This window comes from Prionailurus bengalensis, chromosome A1 (assembly GCF_016509475.1).
Source record: "Prionailurus bengalensis isolate Pbe53 chromosome A1, Fcat_Pben_1.1_paternal_pri, whole genome shotgun sequence".
Lineage (NCBI taxonomy): Eukaryota > Metazoa > Chordata > Mammalia > Carnivora > Felidae > Prionailurus > Prionailurus bengalensis.
In genome coordinates, this window is record NC_057343.1 from 179,051,233 (window position 1) to 179,068,256 (window position 17,024).

A 17,024-nucleotide genomic window follows, 5' to 3' on the forward strand; every position below is an offset into this window, starting at 1 on the left:
AAGGATAACTTAGTTGTCAAAGCAGGGACAATCCCTGGGGCTCCTGAGACAAACTATGTGTCCATGAACTGCTCTGGGACTCAGTTCCCTTCTTGAAGAAGGAACCATCTCAACTCAGAGACCTCTAAACTTCCCTGCTCTCAAATTACATGGAATTGCAGTTAAGCAGTGAAACAGTTAAAACAGGAGCCCTTCCTCCATTTGCCTTTGAATATTTTAAATAACGGTGGCGGTACCTTCCAATTTTTTTCCAGTTCCCTTAGTCCCCTTATACACCTAAATATACTATATTCTTTTTCCAAAAGGTCTCAACCTTATGTCTCTAATTCTACTGCTTTCACCAGTTATCTTAAAAATTCTGGGTCCTGAGTTCTTGCTAAGCCTTGACTATATACATACCAAACAGGAAAATCTGACCTCTAGAGACTGCTGCCAGATAGCAGATTTTTTTCTCCCCCATTGCACTTCTTACCTGTTTTGCATCAGTTCTGCCATAAGTTTCAGAATGGGAGTTGTGCATGCTGGCTCTCCATACCACCGTTCGATAGTCCTCTGAAGAATGGGAAGATACGTTGGGTACCTTTTATAAAGCCTGTTAAAGAACTTAAGGGTCAAAAGAAATATTGTTCCTGAAAATTAGCAGCACCTCAAAAGCAAAAAGAGAATCCACATTTCTTCTATGTTTACTAAGCAATGGAAATTTTATAAATTGCTCCCTAACCTGCACAGCTGTATGTTTGCTGGGGATTGTAAAATGATGTGCTCTGATTTGTAACATATCCCATACATTATATTCTTTTGTTCTTGGTATACTCTAAACAAGTGTCTAAACAAAAGACACTTTTAAAGTATCATATAAGTAACACATTTAAAGAAATGTGCTGCATACTGTAGGAAAGGAAATAAATTTAATGAGGATAAAAACATAGTTGAATTGTTAATATCAGTTTCTTGGGCATCAAACAACTTAAGAAAAAGTGTCATTTCTTGTGAAAATTTAAAAATACATAGAAGGAGAGGGAAATAGTAATAATAATCCCTATCTATCTATCTATCTATCTATCTATCTATCTATCTATCTATCTATCTTCCAGCTTAGAAATTATCTCTTTTCGTTTTTTTAAGTTGCTGATTTGCTCTGCTTGGTCCCACTGTAGCTCCAAGGAATACTGGAGATGTTAGCTTGAAGAAAAGCTTTGCGTAACTTTTAATCTACTCAGGGTCAGCTAAAAGGTAGTCCTATGTATACCCAAGGAGAAATTCTCAAACATCTTCCTCAATAGTAAGAAGTGTATGCCTCTGATAAGTCAACGGCTGAGACCACCAGAACCTAGAAAACTCTGACTCACCTCCACTGGTCCTTTAACCCTTAACTGGGGCCTCCTCCTTGCTAAATGGACACATAAATATAAAATTAAAGCTTAAGCTGCAGCACACACACACACACACACACACACAAAACACCTTGCTATTCTACTCCTTCATTTCTTCTTTTCCTATTTTCTAAGTTTCTCTGTTTCTGATGTTTTCCAGTATACTTGTCTTTTTGTTTCAGATGAAAGTGCTGATAGAACTGAATTACTTAGTGGTGTTCCTTTCCTGTGTGTATGGGTAGAGATCTCCATGGTGGAAAAGACCACAATTTTCTTCCTTGCTCTTTAGAATACATTTCAAATTCTTTAGGATGGCTTACAAGGCCCTTTAAGATATGGTCCTTGTGGACCTTCAGACTCCTCTTTCAGTATTCCTGCCCCATCCACGGTTCAGCCACTCTCAATTCCCTGAAAATCCATGGTTGCCAACTCTCTTGTCTCCATTCCTCTACATGTGGCTTCTTCTGCCTAACTCATTCCTGTCTTTCAACACCTAGTTCAAGTTGCGCTTCCCCTGGGATGGTGAAACTTTGTTTTGTCAAAAGGAATCCATCTCTTCCTCATCTACGTTCAATGAGCACTCTGACCCCGTATCTCTTACAACAAACTTATATTAAGATTGATTGCTTTTGTTATCTGCCTGCCCCATTAGTGACTTTCTAAAGGGCAAAGACCGTGCTTCCCTATCATGCCCCTGCTATTGCTATCTGTCCTTCAGATTTCAATATAGATGCCAACTAGTCCAAGAAGCCTCCCTGGCCTTCCCGTCCCCCAAGACTTGGTTAGGTGTGTTTCCTTTGTCTAGCTGTGGTACTGTGTGCCAGTGCCTTCTAACTACTCAATCTCTCCTATTAAATACTTTTTGAGGGCAGGACCTAGGCACTTGTATGCATGGACCTGGCACAAAGTAGATTTCGATAAATATTTGTTGCTGTCAACCTGTCAACCTAAAAATCAGGTAGAGCATATTTGATTAAAACTACCTATTTCTTCCTTTTTAACTGTGCATTTCACTTTGAAGCTTCAGGAAATAATTCATGTAACTTTCAACGAAAATAAGCCTTCCAATTCTTTAAGAACCACAAGCTCCCTAAAAGTTCACAAAGCAATACTTTTGTCTCCCTTTGTTAAGGCTTTGCATTTGTGTGTGTGTATGTACACACACACACACACACACACACACACACACACACAATTTACCTAAGAAGTATTTACTGAAGTCCTATTCTGTAACTGTCTATTCATTGTTTTAGACTCTCTGGAGCCACCAGTGAGCCAAACATTAAAAAATTCCTGCCCTCATGGACTTTATATTCTAATAAGAAAAGACAGAAAATAAATAAAAGACATACATAATATGTTAAGAGAGTACTACAAATGGAAATGAAGTGGAGAAGGGAGATAAGAAGGAAGTGTGTGTGTATATATAAGGTTTCAGTTGGATAAAAATGAAAAAACTGAAATCAATGAACTTAATTATTAACTCTGTTTTGGCTATTGTCAGATAACTTACTGTTTTTTCTATGTAGCAGAAAATCTGCTATTTTTGATAGATCATAGACACTTTGTGGTATTTACTGTGCTAGGGGCCGGGGATCCAGAGATAAGTAAGACAAGGCTTTTATTCTTAGGGAATTCATTTTCAAGTCTGCATGGCTGACACACAACAGAGATTCTCTGAGTACCAAAAGCAATGCCAGAGAAGCACAGGTGAGAAAATATTCCACCAGGAGACCTCCTGAGCACAGACTCAGTGATCTTTAGTGGGAAAGCATCTGGAAGGCTAGCCAGGAAACTGATAAGACCCAAATCTCAGAATCAAAGAGGATCAGAAGCACACACAAACTCCTTTGCAAGGCATTCTAAAGGCATTAGAACCATCATATTTTTCAGAGCACACTGCATTCGCTACGGGAGAAAGCCGCGGGACATGAGGGGATGCTCCCTTTTCTGTGTGGAATGAGAGTAGTGCCAATTCTAATATGCTTCTGACAGAGGTGACTGCCACAGAGAAAATGAGTGATTACTGGAAAGCAAAGTAGAGGTCTACCAAGCTGAGAGGTTAAAAGGGCTTCAGAGTGAGAGTGCCAGACTCAGATTACAGGGTGAGAATCAGAACCCACTCTACGAGTTTAATTTTCTAGTGGCCTGTGAGGACTGCCTATTTATGGAAAGAAGGAAGACAGTGGGAGGGAGCCCTTAGGTAGAAGAGGCACAGACCTAACCGATTTCACCCAACCTTCTCGAGGAATTCCTAACGTCTACATCAGATGAATGGAAGATCAGAAGTGTTAATAATATGACATAGCCTTATCAGATGCCAAATATAAAAAAATGAAAAGCACGAGGTTTCCTTCTTGACGATGACCACCCATCCATCCACACAACCAGCAGTCAGTATGACTGGACCCCAAGGAAACAGAAATGGGAAAACACGTAATTCTTTCCCTCTGGGATCTCACAGTAGGGAAAGCACAGTAACATCCTAGAAGGGAACAAAAGAGTTTTTGTTAAAACAGTTCAGAGATAGGGGTATGAGGATGTGGTTTCAGAACAGAAACAGCTGGCCAGTTTAGAGATTATTTTAAAGGTACTCCATGAATGTGAAACAGGTGTACTTTTTTTTCACAAAAGCAAATGCTGTTGGAAGTCTTCCTCTCCTGTCTAGCAAATGTCTATTTTTCAACACCTCGCCCAGCTTTCACTTCCCTGGGAAGCCGACTTTTTTTTTTTTTTTTTTGCCCAAAAGCCAATCTCTTCCTCTTACGTGTTCATATGGTCTTTTGCATGCCATCTTTGTGACAACCCATTGACTGTTCATTAGTTGTAGGTCATATCTACGAGATGGTGACCTTCTAAAGAGTGATTCATTTTATTCGTTCTTGTGAGAAGCAATCCTTTCACTCATCCCTCAGGCCTAGCACACAGCACTGTGTGCTTGCCGAACAGTGATTTTTTTTCAGGTTTACTTTCTTCCCTATTTCAGTCTGTCAAACATAATGCCAATTACTTTCTTCTTGAGGTACAATTCTGATTTGGTTAGGCAGTCACAACAACTGCTCCACGCTATCTATGGGATAGGGTCTAAATTCCTTAGCCTGATATTCAAGGGTCCCAGACAACCTGCATTTCCAAGCACAAAATAAGTGGTATCTACAACAAAACATCTTCTCCACTACCCCCTTCCAAACCCTGTGCTTAGGCCAACCGAAAACCTCTTATTTCAGAGTTCCAATACTCTAATCCTATGCATTTGGTAAGATCCAGAGAAATATCTGTACTTTCACAGAAACCTTCCTGATTCCCCAGCTAAATGCAATCACTCTATTTGTATCTGTTGTTATGGCACTTATCACCTTCTATATTTTATTACAGTCATTTTTGTATGTGTCTAGCAGGTTCTATTTAATTAGAAGCTCATTTTGGGGTAAGACTTGAGTCTAAGTAATCTACATCCCTCATGAAACCTAGCACAGTCCTTAGCCAAATTTGCTGAATAAGTGAGCAAATGGGATTCCTTTGTCTCATTTCATATTAGAGAAAAGCACTAACAACAGTTAGTGGAGTATCCACTTTGTGCCAGACATTGGATTAGGCCGTTATATATGTCCATTCACTCATTTCTTATGCTATACTTGTTAGACAGGTATGATTAGCTCTGTTTTGTGGAAGAGAAAACTGTGATTCTGATACATTAAGTAACTTATCCAAGAGCCCACAGGTTTTTGTGTTTGTTTTTTGAGCCTTGGGTTAAGTGGCAAAACCAGGACTGGAATCCAAGACTGTTTTGTTTTCAAGTCTGTGCTCTTCTACACATCTACATATGGTCTTGACTTGTCTTTGTATAATGTGTTGATGCATATTCAGTATTTCAATTACCTGACTGAAAAACAGTGGATTCAGAGATCAGATTATGACAAGTGAAAGGAATGAGCAGAAGGAAATTGCATCATACGCATTCCTTTTTTTCTCGCCCCCAATTGCTGCCTGGATTTTTGATCCTTCAGTCTAAGCATGATCTGGGAAGACTCTAAACAAGGTGACTAAATGCGCTACAAGGTAAGGTGCTTTTATATTGTGTTCTCACTATATGGGCAAAGAAGTGTATTAGGGATTCTTCAATTCTCCAGGAGTAGAACAATTTATCAACATGTTTGCTATGTAGTTTCAGGCAATTTAGTTTTGGAAGGACAGTGATAAGCAATGCAGTTCGTGTAGCAGTTAATGCAGTCAGTGTTTACAGAAATGTTTTTGAATTAAAGAGCTAACCACTAAAATAGCACTTTATCAAATAATCACCATAAATAAAATGCATTTTGACTTTAAGATGACATGTGCTCTTGTAGGACATTTCTTCTGCATGCTAAGGACTGTATAACAAATTAAAGAACACACATTTATGTGGATAAAAGGCAAAAATAAACTTTCCCTGGCAGTAATGTAGGAATCATCACTGACGGTTTGACATATCAATATTTCAGGAAGAATAAATGACTTTCATATCCATGTTTTTTTTTTATCATATCCTTATTCATTTTTACATTATTAGAATACTTTGAAAAGAATCTGTACTTTATCACCTGAAACTGCTTAAAGTATTTCAAAATATTTTAATAAAGCTTTTTGAATGATCAAATAATGTAACTTTTAAACAAATTTTACTATTATTATAAATATTTGCTCTTCATCCCTTGCCCAAAGGAAAACTATAAATCTTGTCTCAACTGAATGAACACCATTTATCATATTCATTTTGTTGTCAATACAATTATGAAAAGCCTTTGGCCTTTTCCCAAGGAAGCTGATTTGCTACTGAAACTCAATTATTATAAGCAGAGCCGGTACCAAGCCATCCTGTTTGGCAATCTAACACAGCTCCCTGCATAACTGACACTTCGCCCTCTGCCACTGACCCTAATAACATCAACATCTATGGTCACATGGAGGAGACAATAGTTTCCAGTTCAAAACAAAACATGAAGTCCCAAGGCCTTCCATTTGCTATTGTCTGCCATCTGCTGGACAAAAGTTTCACTTCAGACAGGTGCCAAAAAGAAGGAGCTTAGTGAGGAAATACATGGAAAACAGACTTAACCAAAGACTTAAATATGTTCTATGAATTTTAGGCGGTATCGATTATGGCAGATATTTATATTCTTTGACACTGAGGGGAGAGGTTCTGGACTTGACTCTTGGTTGGGACCGCTGAGGAGGGACACAGGAAACGTTAACTGATGGACATCCTAGAGTTGCAGCTTGCTGTCAAGATCACCATCCATTCCAGAGTGCCAAAACTAGGCTTCTACAATTTTTTTCAAATAAATGAAAGTTTTCACGTTATAAGCTTCTGTTTGTTTTTAGATAAATAAAAAAGTAATATGCAATCTCAGTTTATTCTTCACAGTTAAAACAACTGTAGGACTTGCTGTGTTAAAACCTACAGCCTCCGTACATGTACTTGGTATGCTGATATAAAGACATACATGGTTCTTCAATGACATGGAAAACACTTACCTCTAATCTTTCTATGAACACATATATCTGATGAAGTAGGTTTTAATAGTAACTAAAAACGTAAGTCGGTATTCAATTAATGTTAGAAAAGTTTTTTTTTAATGCATAGAGTTCTCCCTAAACCATGCCCAGATCCCCTGTTAGCTATATTTTTGGCCTAACTGGGGATCCGTGGTGAAAGATTGTTTTCAAGAAGTTTCTTTTGTAGTGTGGGTGACTGGGTGGCTCAGTTAAGTGTCCGACTCGATCTGGGCTCAGGTCATGAACTTGCGGCCATGGGATCGAGTCCTATGTCAGGCTCCATACTCATAATGCAGAGCCTGCTTGGGATCCTTTCTCTCTCTCTCAAATAATAAATAAAAAAAAAGAAGTTTCTTTTGCAATTTGGATAAGGAGGGTTTGAAAAGAGCAACTGTGAAACAGTGTAACTTAAAACATACAATTGCTTTAAGGCTACAGAATTTTTCTTAAGTGCTCTGATAGTTTTATGTATAAAGGCATGAAAACATATTACACTTACATGACTTTATAAATTGCCACTTCCTGTTAGGATCAAAGAGGATACATACAATACTACTAAAACAATATTAATAGCAACCACTTAAGACTCCCAAATATGTTCCAGACATTACACAAAGTGTGTTACCTATTTTAATGGTCCCAGTGAGCCCTGATACTGGATGTCTCTTTTTTTAGATGAGAAAACCACGACTCAGAGAAGAAAATAACTTGCCAAGGTGGAGAGCTGGATTTCAATCCTACTCTGATACCAGAGTCCACGTTTGTCTCACTCTTACATGATGAGGCATTTCTGCCAGGGATGTTTGTTTCTTTGTTTATTTATGTTGCTATCTGTACTAAGCCTTGGCAAAGGTAAATTCAGAATTTATACTAAATGAAAACTCCTGACCATTTATTTCCCCCCTTTTCATCTCCATTAATATTTTCACGATGGTGAAAAGCTGTAGCATGATGAATTGAGCCTCAAAGAGGCACAGTAGCCTGCTCAGCCCTGCTAATTGAGATGGAACAGAAATTCAAATCTCCTCGAAAATGCCAAATGGTAAGATTCATTGATCCTGAGTTAAAGACGTTAGCCTGATTATCCCTGCAATCCCTACATAAACAATCATTTGGGAACGTGATTTTTAAGTTGTCAATATTTAATGGCACCAAAAAGTGACCTCTCTGAGCTGGGTCTCCAAATGCTGTGCTCAGTTATCTGCACTGCTGCCACTGTGCTGTAATTTTTAGCTGATTACACATTAGTTCATTTAGCTTTGTTTCCTCTTCCCTACTGTGCCATACTATTAAACGAAAGCGAGGGGCCTGGCATCCCTCTGTGCACAGAGCTGGTATTGTCACAGTGTAATAAGGATACATCCAGTCAAACAGCATGGTGTAGCTGGTCTTTGTGTTCAGTGCAAAGGCAATCCCTCGAAGATCTCTTGCCAGCCCGATCAACATACGCTGTCAGTGGGAAAGAGACACAGTAATTGATTTTCACGTTAGCACAGAGCAGATGGAGTAATAATCAGGCAATAATGACCACATATCTGATTTTGATTCATTAGCTAAAATGTCTCACTCAGATCCCTTTCTATAGAAAACCGTAGACCCTTTTAAACAAACAGACCATCAAATCTGCTGACCAACTCTACTCTGCTTCTTATAAATTGAGCTAAGTCATAATTCCAGTAGTTTAGGAACATTTAGATTCTTAATATACTTTGTTCCCAAATCATGCCAAATTAGAAAAAAAAAAACCCAAGAGATGAGGATTGATAATTCCACAGAACAGAAAATGCACAGGGTCTAGACATTATTTAATAATGGCAAATCTTAACCACATCGGCTTGCATGAATCAGTCCCACTATGCAATCTGGAGTCTATCCTGGAAGCACACTGGCATTTATTTAAAGATCCCTAAAGAATATCTCTAGTAACTTAGGACAAAGTAAAACTGTCCAGGTGACCTATTGCTCCCATGACATACCGAGAATGGCACTCGCGCTCCCCAAGCAAGGAAAAGATGTAAGGAAAGAGATCTGTATTGGTTATCAGAAGACTTGAATCTGAATCCCAGCTCCGCTGCTTTACTGTAAGACTTCAGGCAAGGCAATTTACCAGTCTCAGCTTTCTCATCTATAAAAGGGGCTAATATTGCCTCTTTCACAGGGGCATTGTGAGGAATCAATTTAATAAACTTACATAAAAAATGTCTAACACGAGCCTGACATGTACTGTATGTTCTATAAATATATAGTTTCAGAGACAGGAGAAAAAAAAAAACACCTTGACTCTTAAATAAAAGAGATCTGACTTGTACTCTGGACTCTTAATTAAGCTGTCCTTAGGATGATGCTTGGGAAGAGAAAAAGAAAACCCACGAACAGATGCTAGAATGTCAGAACAAAGAGCACAAATAAACATAATTGCAAAACAAGGGGGTGGGATAATTGAGATATGCAACTGTGATTTCTGAAGGTACTGTTTCAGTAGAAATATTCTGCCAGGAAATGGGCTCTGAACTTTCCCTTTTACCTGATTTTTGTTTTCCTCACACTTTGGTAATAAGCGAAAATCTTGTAATAGGAAGGCATTTAAATTATCATCAAGCACTGGGAAGTGAATCCTAAGCCTCATCTTAATGGCTAAATAACACCTCAAAGTAGCAAAGAAGAGTTTATCTGTCAGAAGTATCTGTAATTTCTGATCGTCTCCCGACTCCTGTACCCAAAAGGTGACTCCATATAACTGGAAGTTGTTCATAAAATATTTAGTTTCTAACTGTCTAACGGTTTATAGAATGATGGTAATCTGAATTTTCTGAATCGGTAAACCCTGTATTTGTTTCTGCTTCTTTAAATGACTCATTCTTTTCCCTCTCGTAATGTCACTAGTCCTTTTATTCTAGAATCCGCTCACACCTTATAGTTCTCTCATGTGACCTGCTATTTTTCTAAAAAAAGCCATTTTGCCTTTTATGTAACCTTTTTTCACCACCTGGAACTTGTTCCCCTCTTTTGCAGCTTTCCACCTTTCTCACAACCTCAAGAACAAAATACGTCTTCTAAGACAGCTTCTTTGAACAATTCTATGTTGAGTATTTATAGCTCTGCAGTCTTTCTGTGACAGTGGGCTTTCGGTGTATTTTTACGTATACTTAGAGGTTACGGGCTACTCTTCAAATAATATTAAGTTTCCACATGTACGTAAGGCACCCACCATTCAGCTCTAAATTAGTCGACAGGAACCATGAGTTTTACTTTCTTCATGCTTAGTGCAAGGGACTCTTAAAATATCTTAGACTATCTTCATTACACAAAAAGGTTGACATTCTATTCTATCACAGCTTTTTCTTCCTTAAAAGATGCCAAGTTAATAAAAGTGCTCTAAGTGACCTGAATCTATGAAATTATATCAAGGTTTAATTTTAGAAAATGTTACTACAGAGCAGAGGAAACACATGACAACATAACAAGTAAATGTATCTTTTCAGTAGATGCAACTGGACAGGAAAATACAGTGTTAACGTAAGAAACAGATGCTTCGGCTCAAACAACCTCTTTTATCTTAAGGCAGCAAGAGTACTGAAACAACCTATACAGATACTCAAACAACACTACAGGAGTACTTTCTTGGTAGCCAAAACATAGCCAGCTCTGGTATTAGACAGGACAACCGCTCCCCAGAAGTTCAACCAGACTGCTGAACGATCTCAGAGAACAAGAGGCGGTCTGACTGAAATTTAGGGAAGGAGGAGCCACAATTCACCATCTCATTTAAAAGAGTACAAAGGGGTTTATTTCAAAAGTTGCCTTTGTCCTACAGGACAGCTGCCGTTGGTCAACACTTGATTGATCTGAAAAGTGAGAGGCTCCCTATATTTTCAGTGAGGCTGTTCTGGGGAGGTGGGGAGGTCTGGGGTATGTAATCCCAAGGATTCCCTGCGGGTAGCTCCAGGAGAAGCCGCTCCGTGCTTCAGCGGGCTGCATGGCGAACAGTTGTCTGTGTACCAAGCGTGAGACGAATGGGCTGGGAAACGGCTGAAACGCGGCTCCTTCCACCCTGACCCCCAAAACAGGGTTTCTAATGGAAAGTCTGACAGACCCTTTACTGTAGTGGCACTACTGGGGGCAGCTATAATATTATCCTCATAATTCTACTATATAATAACAACAAAGAAAAAGAAGGTGAAGGGTCATTGTGCTTTGTCTTTAGAATTAAGATGGCTGTCTTCATCCTTACAGCATACTCTTAATTCTGGAGACACATCTTAATAACCTCTAAATAGTTCCAACAAAAGAGCCGTGTCAGAGGAATGAGCAGGCCCCAAGGTGTTTCAACTGGAGTGTTTTCATCTGCCTTTATTGCTCTATCCCTCTCCAGAATTAAGGCAATAACCTGTGATAAATTATTCAGGAACTGCTACAGGGATCAAAGCAAAATCATTCTGTTAAAGTGCTGTTTGCAACATTTGGCACTTAGTGCGAAAACTTTTAATGTGCGCATGCTGAAAATCAAGGATTTTAAATAATTTAACATTGTGGAGTTTTTACGAAGGGACTAAAGATAGCAGGTTCCTATTTAACTGCTCCTCTTCCTCCGAGAAGTTTTCATTCATTTTCCTTAAAGTCGATGACGTCATGGCCAAATCAAAAATGATGCATGAGTCAAGGGAGTACTGGACTATATTTTACTATGGATACAATTATGGGGGGGGGGGAACATATATTTCGAACTAATGCTTTGGAGCCAGGATTTGTCACAGCATTTTCTTTCTTTTTTCCCTTTGCTGTGAAGAGAAAAACCCAAGACAAAAAATTCAATGTTCTCTTCAATTTTATTAGGACTAAGTAAGAACACAAAGCTATAAATTTAAGAGTTTTGCAGCATTTCTACCCCTTGCAACCATTTTTCAATTTGGCAACACAGGTCCTCACTGTTTACATTCATCCTGAAATCCGCATATGAAAAATATCTATAAATAGGGAGTTAGAAAATCCTGGAAAGGGTTGCAAATTAAATGAATTTGGCAGTCCTGCGGCATTTTCATAGAGATATTTTAACAGCATCACCTCCTGTGGATTGGAATACTAAATACTTTATTGAAGAACAAAACAGAACTGTTTTTATCTCTAGTACTTGCAAAATGAAGTACCTGAAAGCACTTTTGCATGTATTATTTATTCATCGTGATAGAAAAATAGCCTTAACCTAATAAATTACATTTAAAAGCATTTAGTGCAAAAGTTTTGTTTATGATAAAGCAACAGATTTAGTTCTTTATCGGTAGCTTACAGCACCAAGTTTTCTTTATACAAATTAGACAGATGGTGCTTACAGTAGAATTTACTAAAGGTCTGTCACAACAAATGCAGCCAAGCTGCATATTTAATCACTGCAGAATCTTGTCTACCTGCAGCTGCCAACTGCTAATCCAATTTCCCTGATAAATGTGGCAAGAGACACGATCAGCAATAAAGAGCATCTAACTCCATTTTCCTGCAGGGCGTCTTTTGATGAACATTTAGGACGGAAGCACGGAGTGCACTGTGTGGCCCTGGTTCGTGGCAGCTGCATGCATTCTGAGGCACAGTTCTCAGGTTACTCACTTAATTCTGCCACTATCATTACGTTGCTATTGATCTCAGTAGCTGTTGCCTACACAGCATTACTCTAGATGAAGCTGAATCAGGCAGTTATCATGCATCAAACTTGCTCAAAAGCCTGGAGATTTCCCCTTAATTACTTGTGATTTTATTTGCAAATACCGTTAAAGTGTAATCAAGCAGTCACTTTCCAGGGTCGTTAAGAACTTGCTGGTTTAGGGATATATCACTGGAACTCCATTAAAAATGACTCTAGGAAGATGGTTTCTATCAAACTAGATGGGATTACATCAAAATGGGCTTGGAGTATAATGAAATCTTCAAATGAGACAAATGTAATTTTTAGAAAGATGGTGTTTTTCAACCTCACTGCTTCTGTCTGATATAAAGGGCACCCAGAGCCACCTCAAAGCTGCAAAGATTTTGTTGGCCCTTAAACATATTTGGAAGACATCTCAAAAACATAGCTAAACTGAATAGAAAGTCTGGTGAAGAATTTTAGCAAGATTATGAACACAAAGAAAATCTCTAGGATCCTTTTTGGTTTTAAAATTCTGTGACTATTGCATGTTGATAAACATTCATTTCAAAAAAGTCTATTTCAAATTAAGAGGTACAGCATTTGGCTAATTATTTTTTTGGTAGAAGAATTACAGTAAAATAACCATCAAAGGCTATTGTTTTACTATCTGGCTTCTCAGAGCTAAGTTTTTTTTTGTTTTTTGGTTTTTTTTGGTAGAGAGAAGAGAAACCAAGCAAAATGATGGTTAATGTTTTCAACTTATTTCAAATAACAATAAAATAGGACTTAAGCATCACTAACAGAGGTGCCCACCTTCTCTGGAGTACATTTATTAGTCTTTTAAAAATAATAATCAGTGTCAATCTGTTTAATAGAGCCCAGATGCATTATGGTTTTAGACGATGCTATTCCTGTTTTGCAGATCTTGTGTTCCCCACCCCCCACATTAAAATCTGGGGCTGTTTTGTCACAAATCGCTTGCTACACTTAAGGATTTTACTAATAAAACATAATGTTGTCTTGGATAGTGTGACTGCTGCCACAGCTGAACAGACTTGTCAAATCAATCCTAATACGGCTCCCACAGGCGCATAAAAACCTTATTTAGCTATCAGTTATCCTAATCACTTTGCTCAGTTTAAGAACGCAATACTTCAAGACCAGCTCCTATTTATACATATATGCCTAGCCATTTAATAAAGTCTTGATTTATATAAATTCTTGTTTAAAAACATATTTAGAGATGTAGTGTTTTAGCATGTGCATGTTTGCGCATTCCTCCATAAAAATATGCTGAAACATACAGTGCAGGGTAGGTGCCGGAATAGGGGCGTTTAAAGTGGGGTACCCACAAGAAGCGTTCTTTTAAAGATACTAACTGCCATGAGGGAGAAATCATCCAATCATCAAGTGTCCAAAATCACTCACTGGCCTCAAAGTCAGTTTGTGGAAGAAAATAAGAGAGTACTGGTAGGAAAAGTACAACTCAAAGACACAGGGTGACTGAGAAAGCAAGACCGATGAGGCACAGAGCACATACAAATAACGCAGAACCTTTTTGTGGATCTGGATATCCTAGAATGAGCAAAATCATCTCTCATCATGTTTGGGAACAAACCCACCTTTACATCTTCTTGTTTAAAGTTGTTGTTGAATATTTGTAATACCGTTTCAAAAGAGACTGTAAGAGGCAGCATGAAATTCTCAAATTCGTCTTCATCTTCGCCTATCAGAAAAACAAAAGGGTCACCATGGTTTAAAATGCATGCTATTGTACATTAGCCTCAGTGGTGAGTGCTTCATTCGGGCTTAGAAACGTTCCCTGGGAAGGGGGCAGCCTGCATTCATACTCATGGCACATTTGTACTTCGTTTGGCTCATTGAATATTCTGGTGTTTTGCCTTCTCTTTTGCAGCAAAATGAAATAGCAAAATTACTTACCGGCCATTTTTTTTTTCCTGGCTCTTTATTGGATCAAACAGACTCATGCCCCAGGCACTCAGCCCTTCAGTTCTTAGTGCCCCCAGAGCTTCCCCAATGCCTCAAGGAAAGGCACTTTCAAAGCCTCAGAGACAAGGATCTTTTTTTCCCCTCCTCTTTAGGTGCCAAGGCCCTAAAGGGCTCACAGACTCAGGTGCCCAGATAGCTCTAAGTTATTATTCCCTTTTATTTATGTTCTTTTTTATTAATTTGTTAAATAGATAGCAGGGAAACTTTTATCTGCCAAATAAGATGGGGTCCCTCATGGGTCATTTGGATTTTAAGTACATTCTCCATAGGCACACTTCCTCTTGCACTAAGCTTCCTTTTCTTCATGGAAAGGAGACATTTTCTGTTGTTTCTTTCACTTGGAAGGTAGACCCAGTTTCCTCAAATATTCCATCAGAGCAGAATCTTTACTTCAAACATGGGATATGCACAAATGACTATTTTTTATTGAAAACATTTATATGTGAGTGTAGTTGACACAATGTTACATTAGTTTCAGGTATACAACATAGTGATTCAACCTTTAGTTATGCTCTGCTCACCACAAGTGTAGCTACAATCTGTCACCATACAGCCCTATTCCAGTATCATTGACTATATTCTCTATGCTGTGCCTTTTATTCCCACGATTTATTCCATAATTGGAAGCCTGTATCTCCCTCTCCCCTTCACCTCTTTTGCCATTCCCTCACCTCCCTTCCTTCTGGTAACCATTAGTTTATTGCTCTGTATTTACAGTCTGATTCTGCTTTTTGCTTGTGTATTCATTTTTTTTTTTTACATTCTACCTATGAATAAAATCATATGGTGTTTGTCTTTCTCTGTCTGACTTATTTCACTTGGCTTAACACCTTCTAGGTCCATCTATGTTGTTGCAAATGGCAAGATCTCATCCTCTTTTGTGGCTACATAATATTTCAGTGTGTGTGTGTGTGTGTGTGTGTGTGTACGTGCACCACATCTTCCTTATCCATTTGGGTATCGATAGACACTTAGGTTGCTTCCGTATCTTGGCTACATAACTGACAATTTATATAGTATTCTTTTCATAACGGGTTGCTCTTAAATGAGAGAGTTGATTCTCTCCTCTCTCCTATGCCACTGAGAATTGCGAGTCTCCCACTTTACTGATACAGACACAGGCAGAGAAAGGTTAAGTGCCTTGCTCAAAGTAGTATACCTAGTCGGAGGTGGAACTCTATGGTCCAGACCTCCTGACTTTGATGCTATCACTTTTTAAACAGAGGCTCACAGAGGCAATGAGAGCTCAGAGATCAGTGGTTCTCCAGTTTGGTCCCTGGCGTAGCAGCATCAGAACCACTTGGGAATTTATCAGTTATAAATTCCTGGGTCCCACCCCAGATCTACTGAATCAGAGACCCTGGGGGTGGGGGGTCTAGCAATTGGTTTTAAGAAGCCTTCCAGGTGATTCAGATGCATGCAGATATTTGAGAAACACTGGCCTATACACATCTTTCTACAGATAAGGAAACTGAGGTCCAAGGCCACATAACACAGAAGGTCCATGGCACAACCAGGATCTTTTGACTCTCAAGGAGTGGCCGATCTGGCTGACCCTGATCTTTTGTTACTTCTTTTCCCCATGAACCTTATGCACTTTGTCTCCAGAACCCAAAAGAATCACAGACTTAACTTTGTTCACAAAGGGATACTGAAAGGCCAATGAGACTTTCCTGGTATGCTATTCTAAACAAGGGTCAGGTTTCGAGCTGAAGGGTAAGGCTGACCAAATGATGATCCCTGCTCTGTCAACTGGCTATGTGACCAAGCTATTTCCCTTAACTACATCCTCTGGTAACTGGTGATCACATTAGAGACCTTTCCAGGCAGTCTTACTTTTCAGAGCCCAGCTCAAAAAGAAGCTTTCCCAATCTGAGCGAAGCTCACCTCCAAGTACTCTCTCAGGCCCCACCTCAAGCATTCCCACGTCCCCCACTGGGTTCCCACAGCATTTTGGCTGACTCCTGACAACAAGTAGCCGTGATCAGTCTGCCTCTGACTGCAGGTATTCTGGCGTCTAGCTGGTAACACTACCACCTGACATCATGCCACCACTACCGCCATTTGATGAGGGGTACTGTGGGGATGAAAGGAAATACAACCTACAACGTGTGTATGTAAATTATTAGATCTGTCAGCCTACACTGATAGCATCTTTGGCTTTGCTTCTGGAGAGCTGAGACTGTGCACCTTTGCATTTCTCGGTGAAGGAGAACAATGCAGGCATTAAGGCTCAGCAATAAACAGACCCAGCATCTGCCTCCACCACTTACTGTTGAACTTTGGATATTCACTAATCACTCTGAGTCTCAGGTTTCCCATCTACAAAATACGGCTAAAATACATATCGTTGTGAATATTACAAGTTCTAACACAGAAAAAAATAGAAGATGTTCAATAAATAGTAGTGGTAGCGCTAGGATTATAGTATTAGCACCTAGAACAGTGCCTGTCATATATGAGGGAAATGCTGTATCTGAATGAAAAGT

The 17,024-nt window shown here is 39.0% G+C and overlaps 1 protein-coding gene across 5 annotated transcripts in view; it reads right to left on the bottom strand.

The window, feature by feature from the left end:
* RANBP17 (RAN binding protein 17) overlaps positions 1 to 17,024 on the bottom strand; it is a 333,056-nt gene that overhangs the window by 59,108 nt on the left and 256,924 nt on the right. For all 5 annotated transcript variants that reach the window (XM_043596086.1, XM_043596085.1, XM_043596083.1 and 2 more), the window contains 3 exons: positions 14,148 to 14,251; positions 8,269 to 8,357; positions 473 to 580 (listed from right to left, as the gene is read on the bottom strand). In XM_043596086.1, coding sequence (XP_043452021.1) covers positions 473 to 580; positions 8,269 to 8,357; positions 14,148 to 14,251 — 301 coding nt within the window. The remainder of the gene's footprint in view (positions 1 to 472; positions 581 to 8,268; positions 8,358 to 14,147; positions 14,252 to 17,024) is intronic.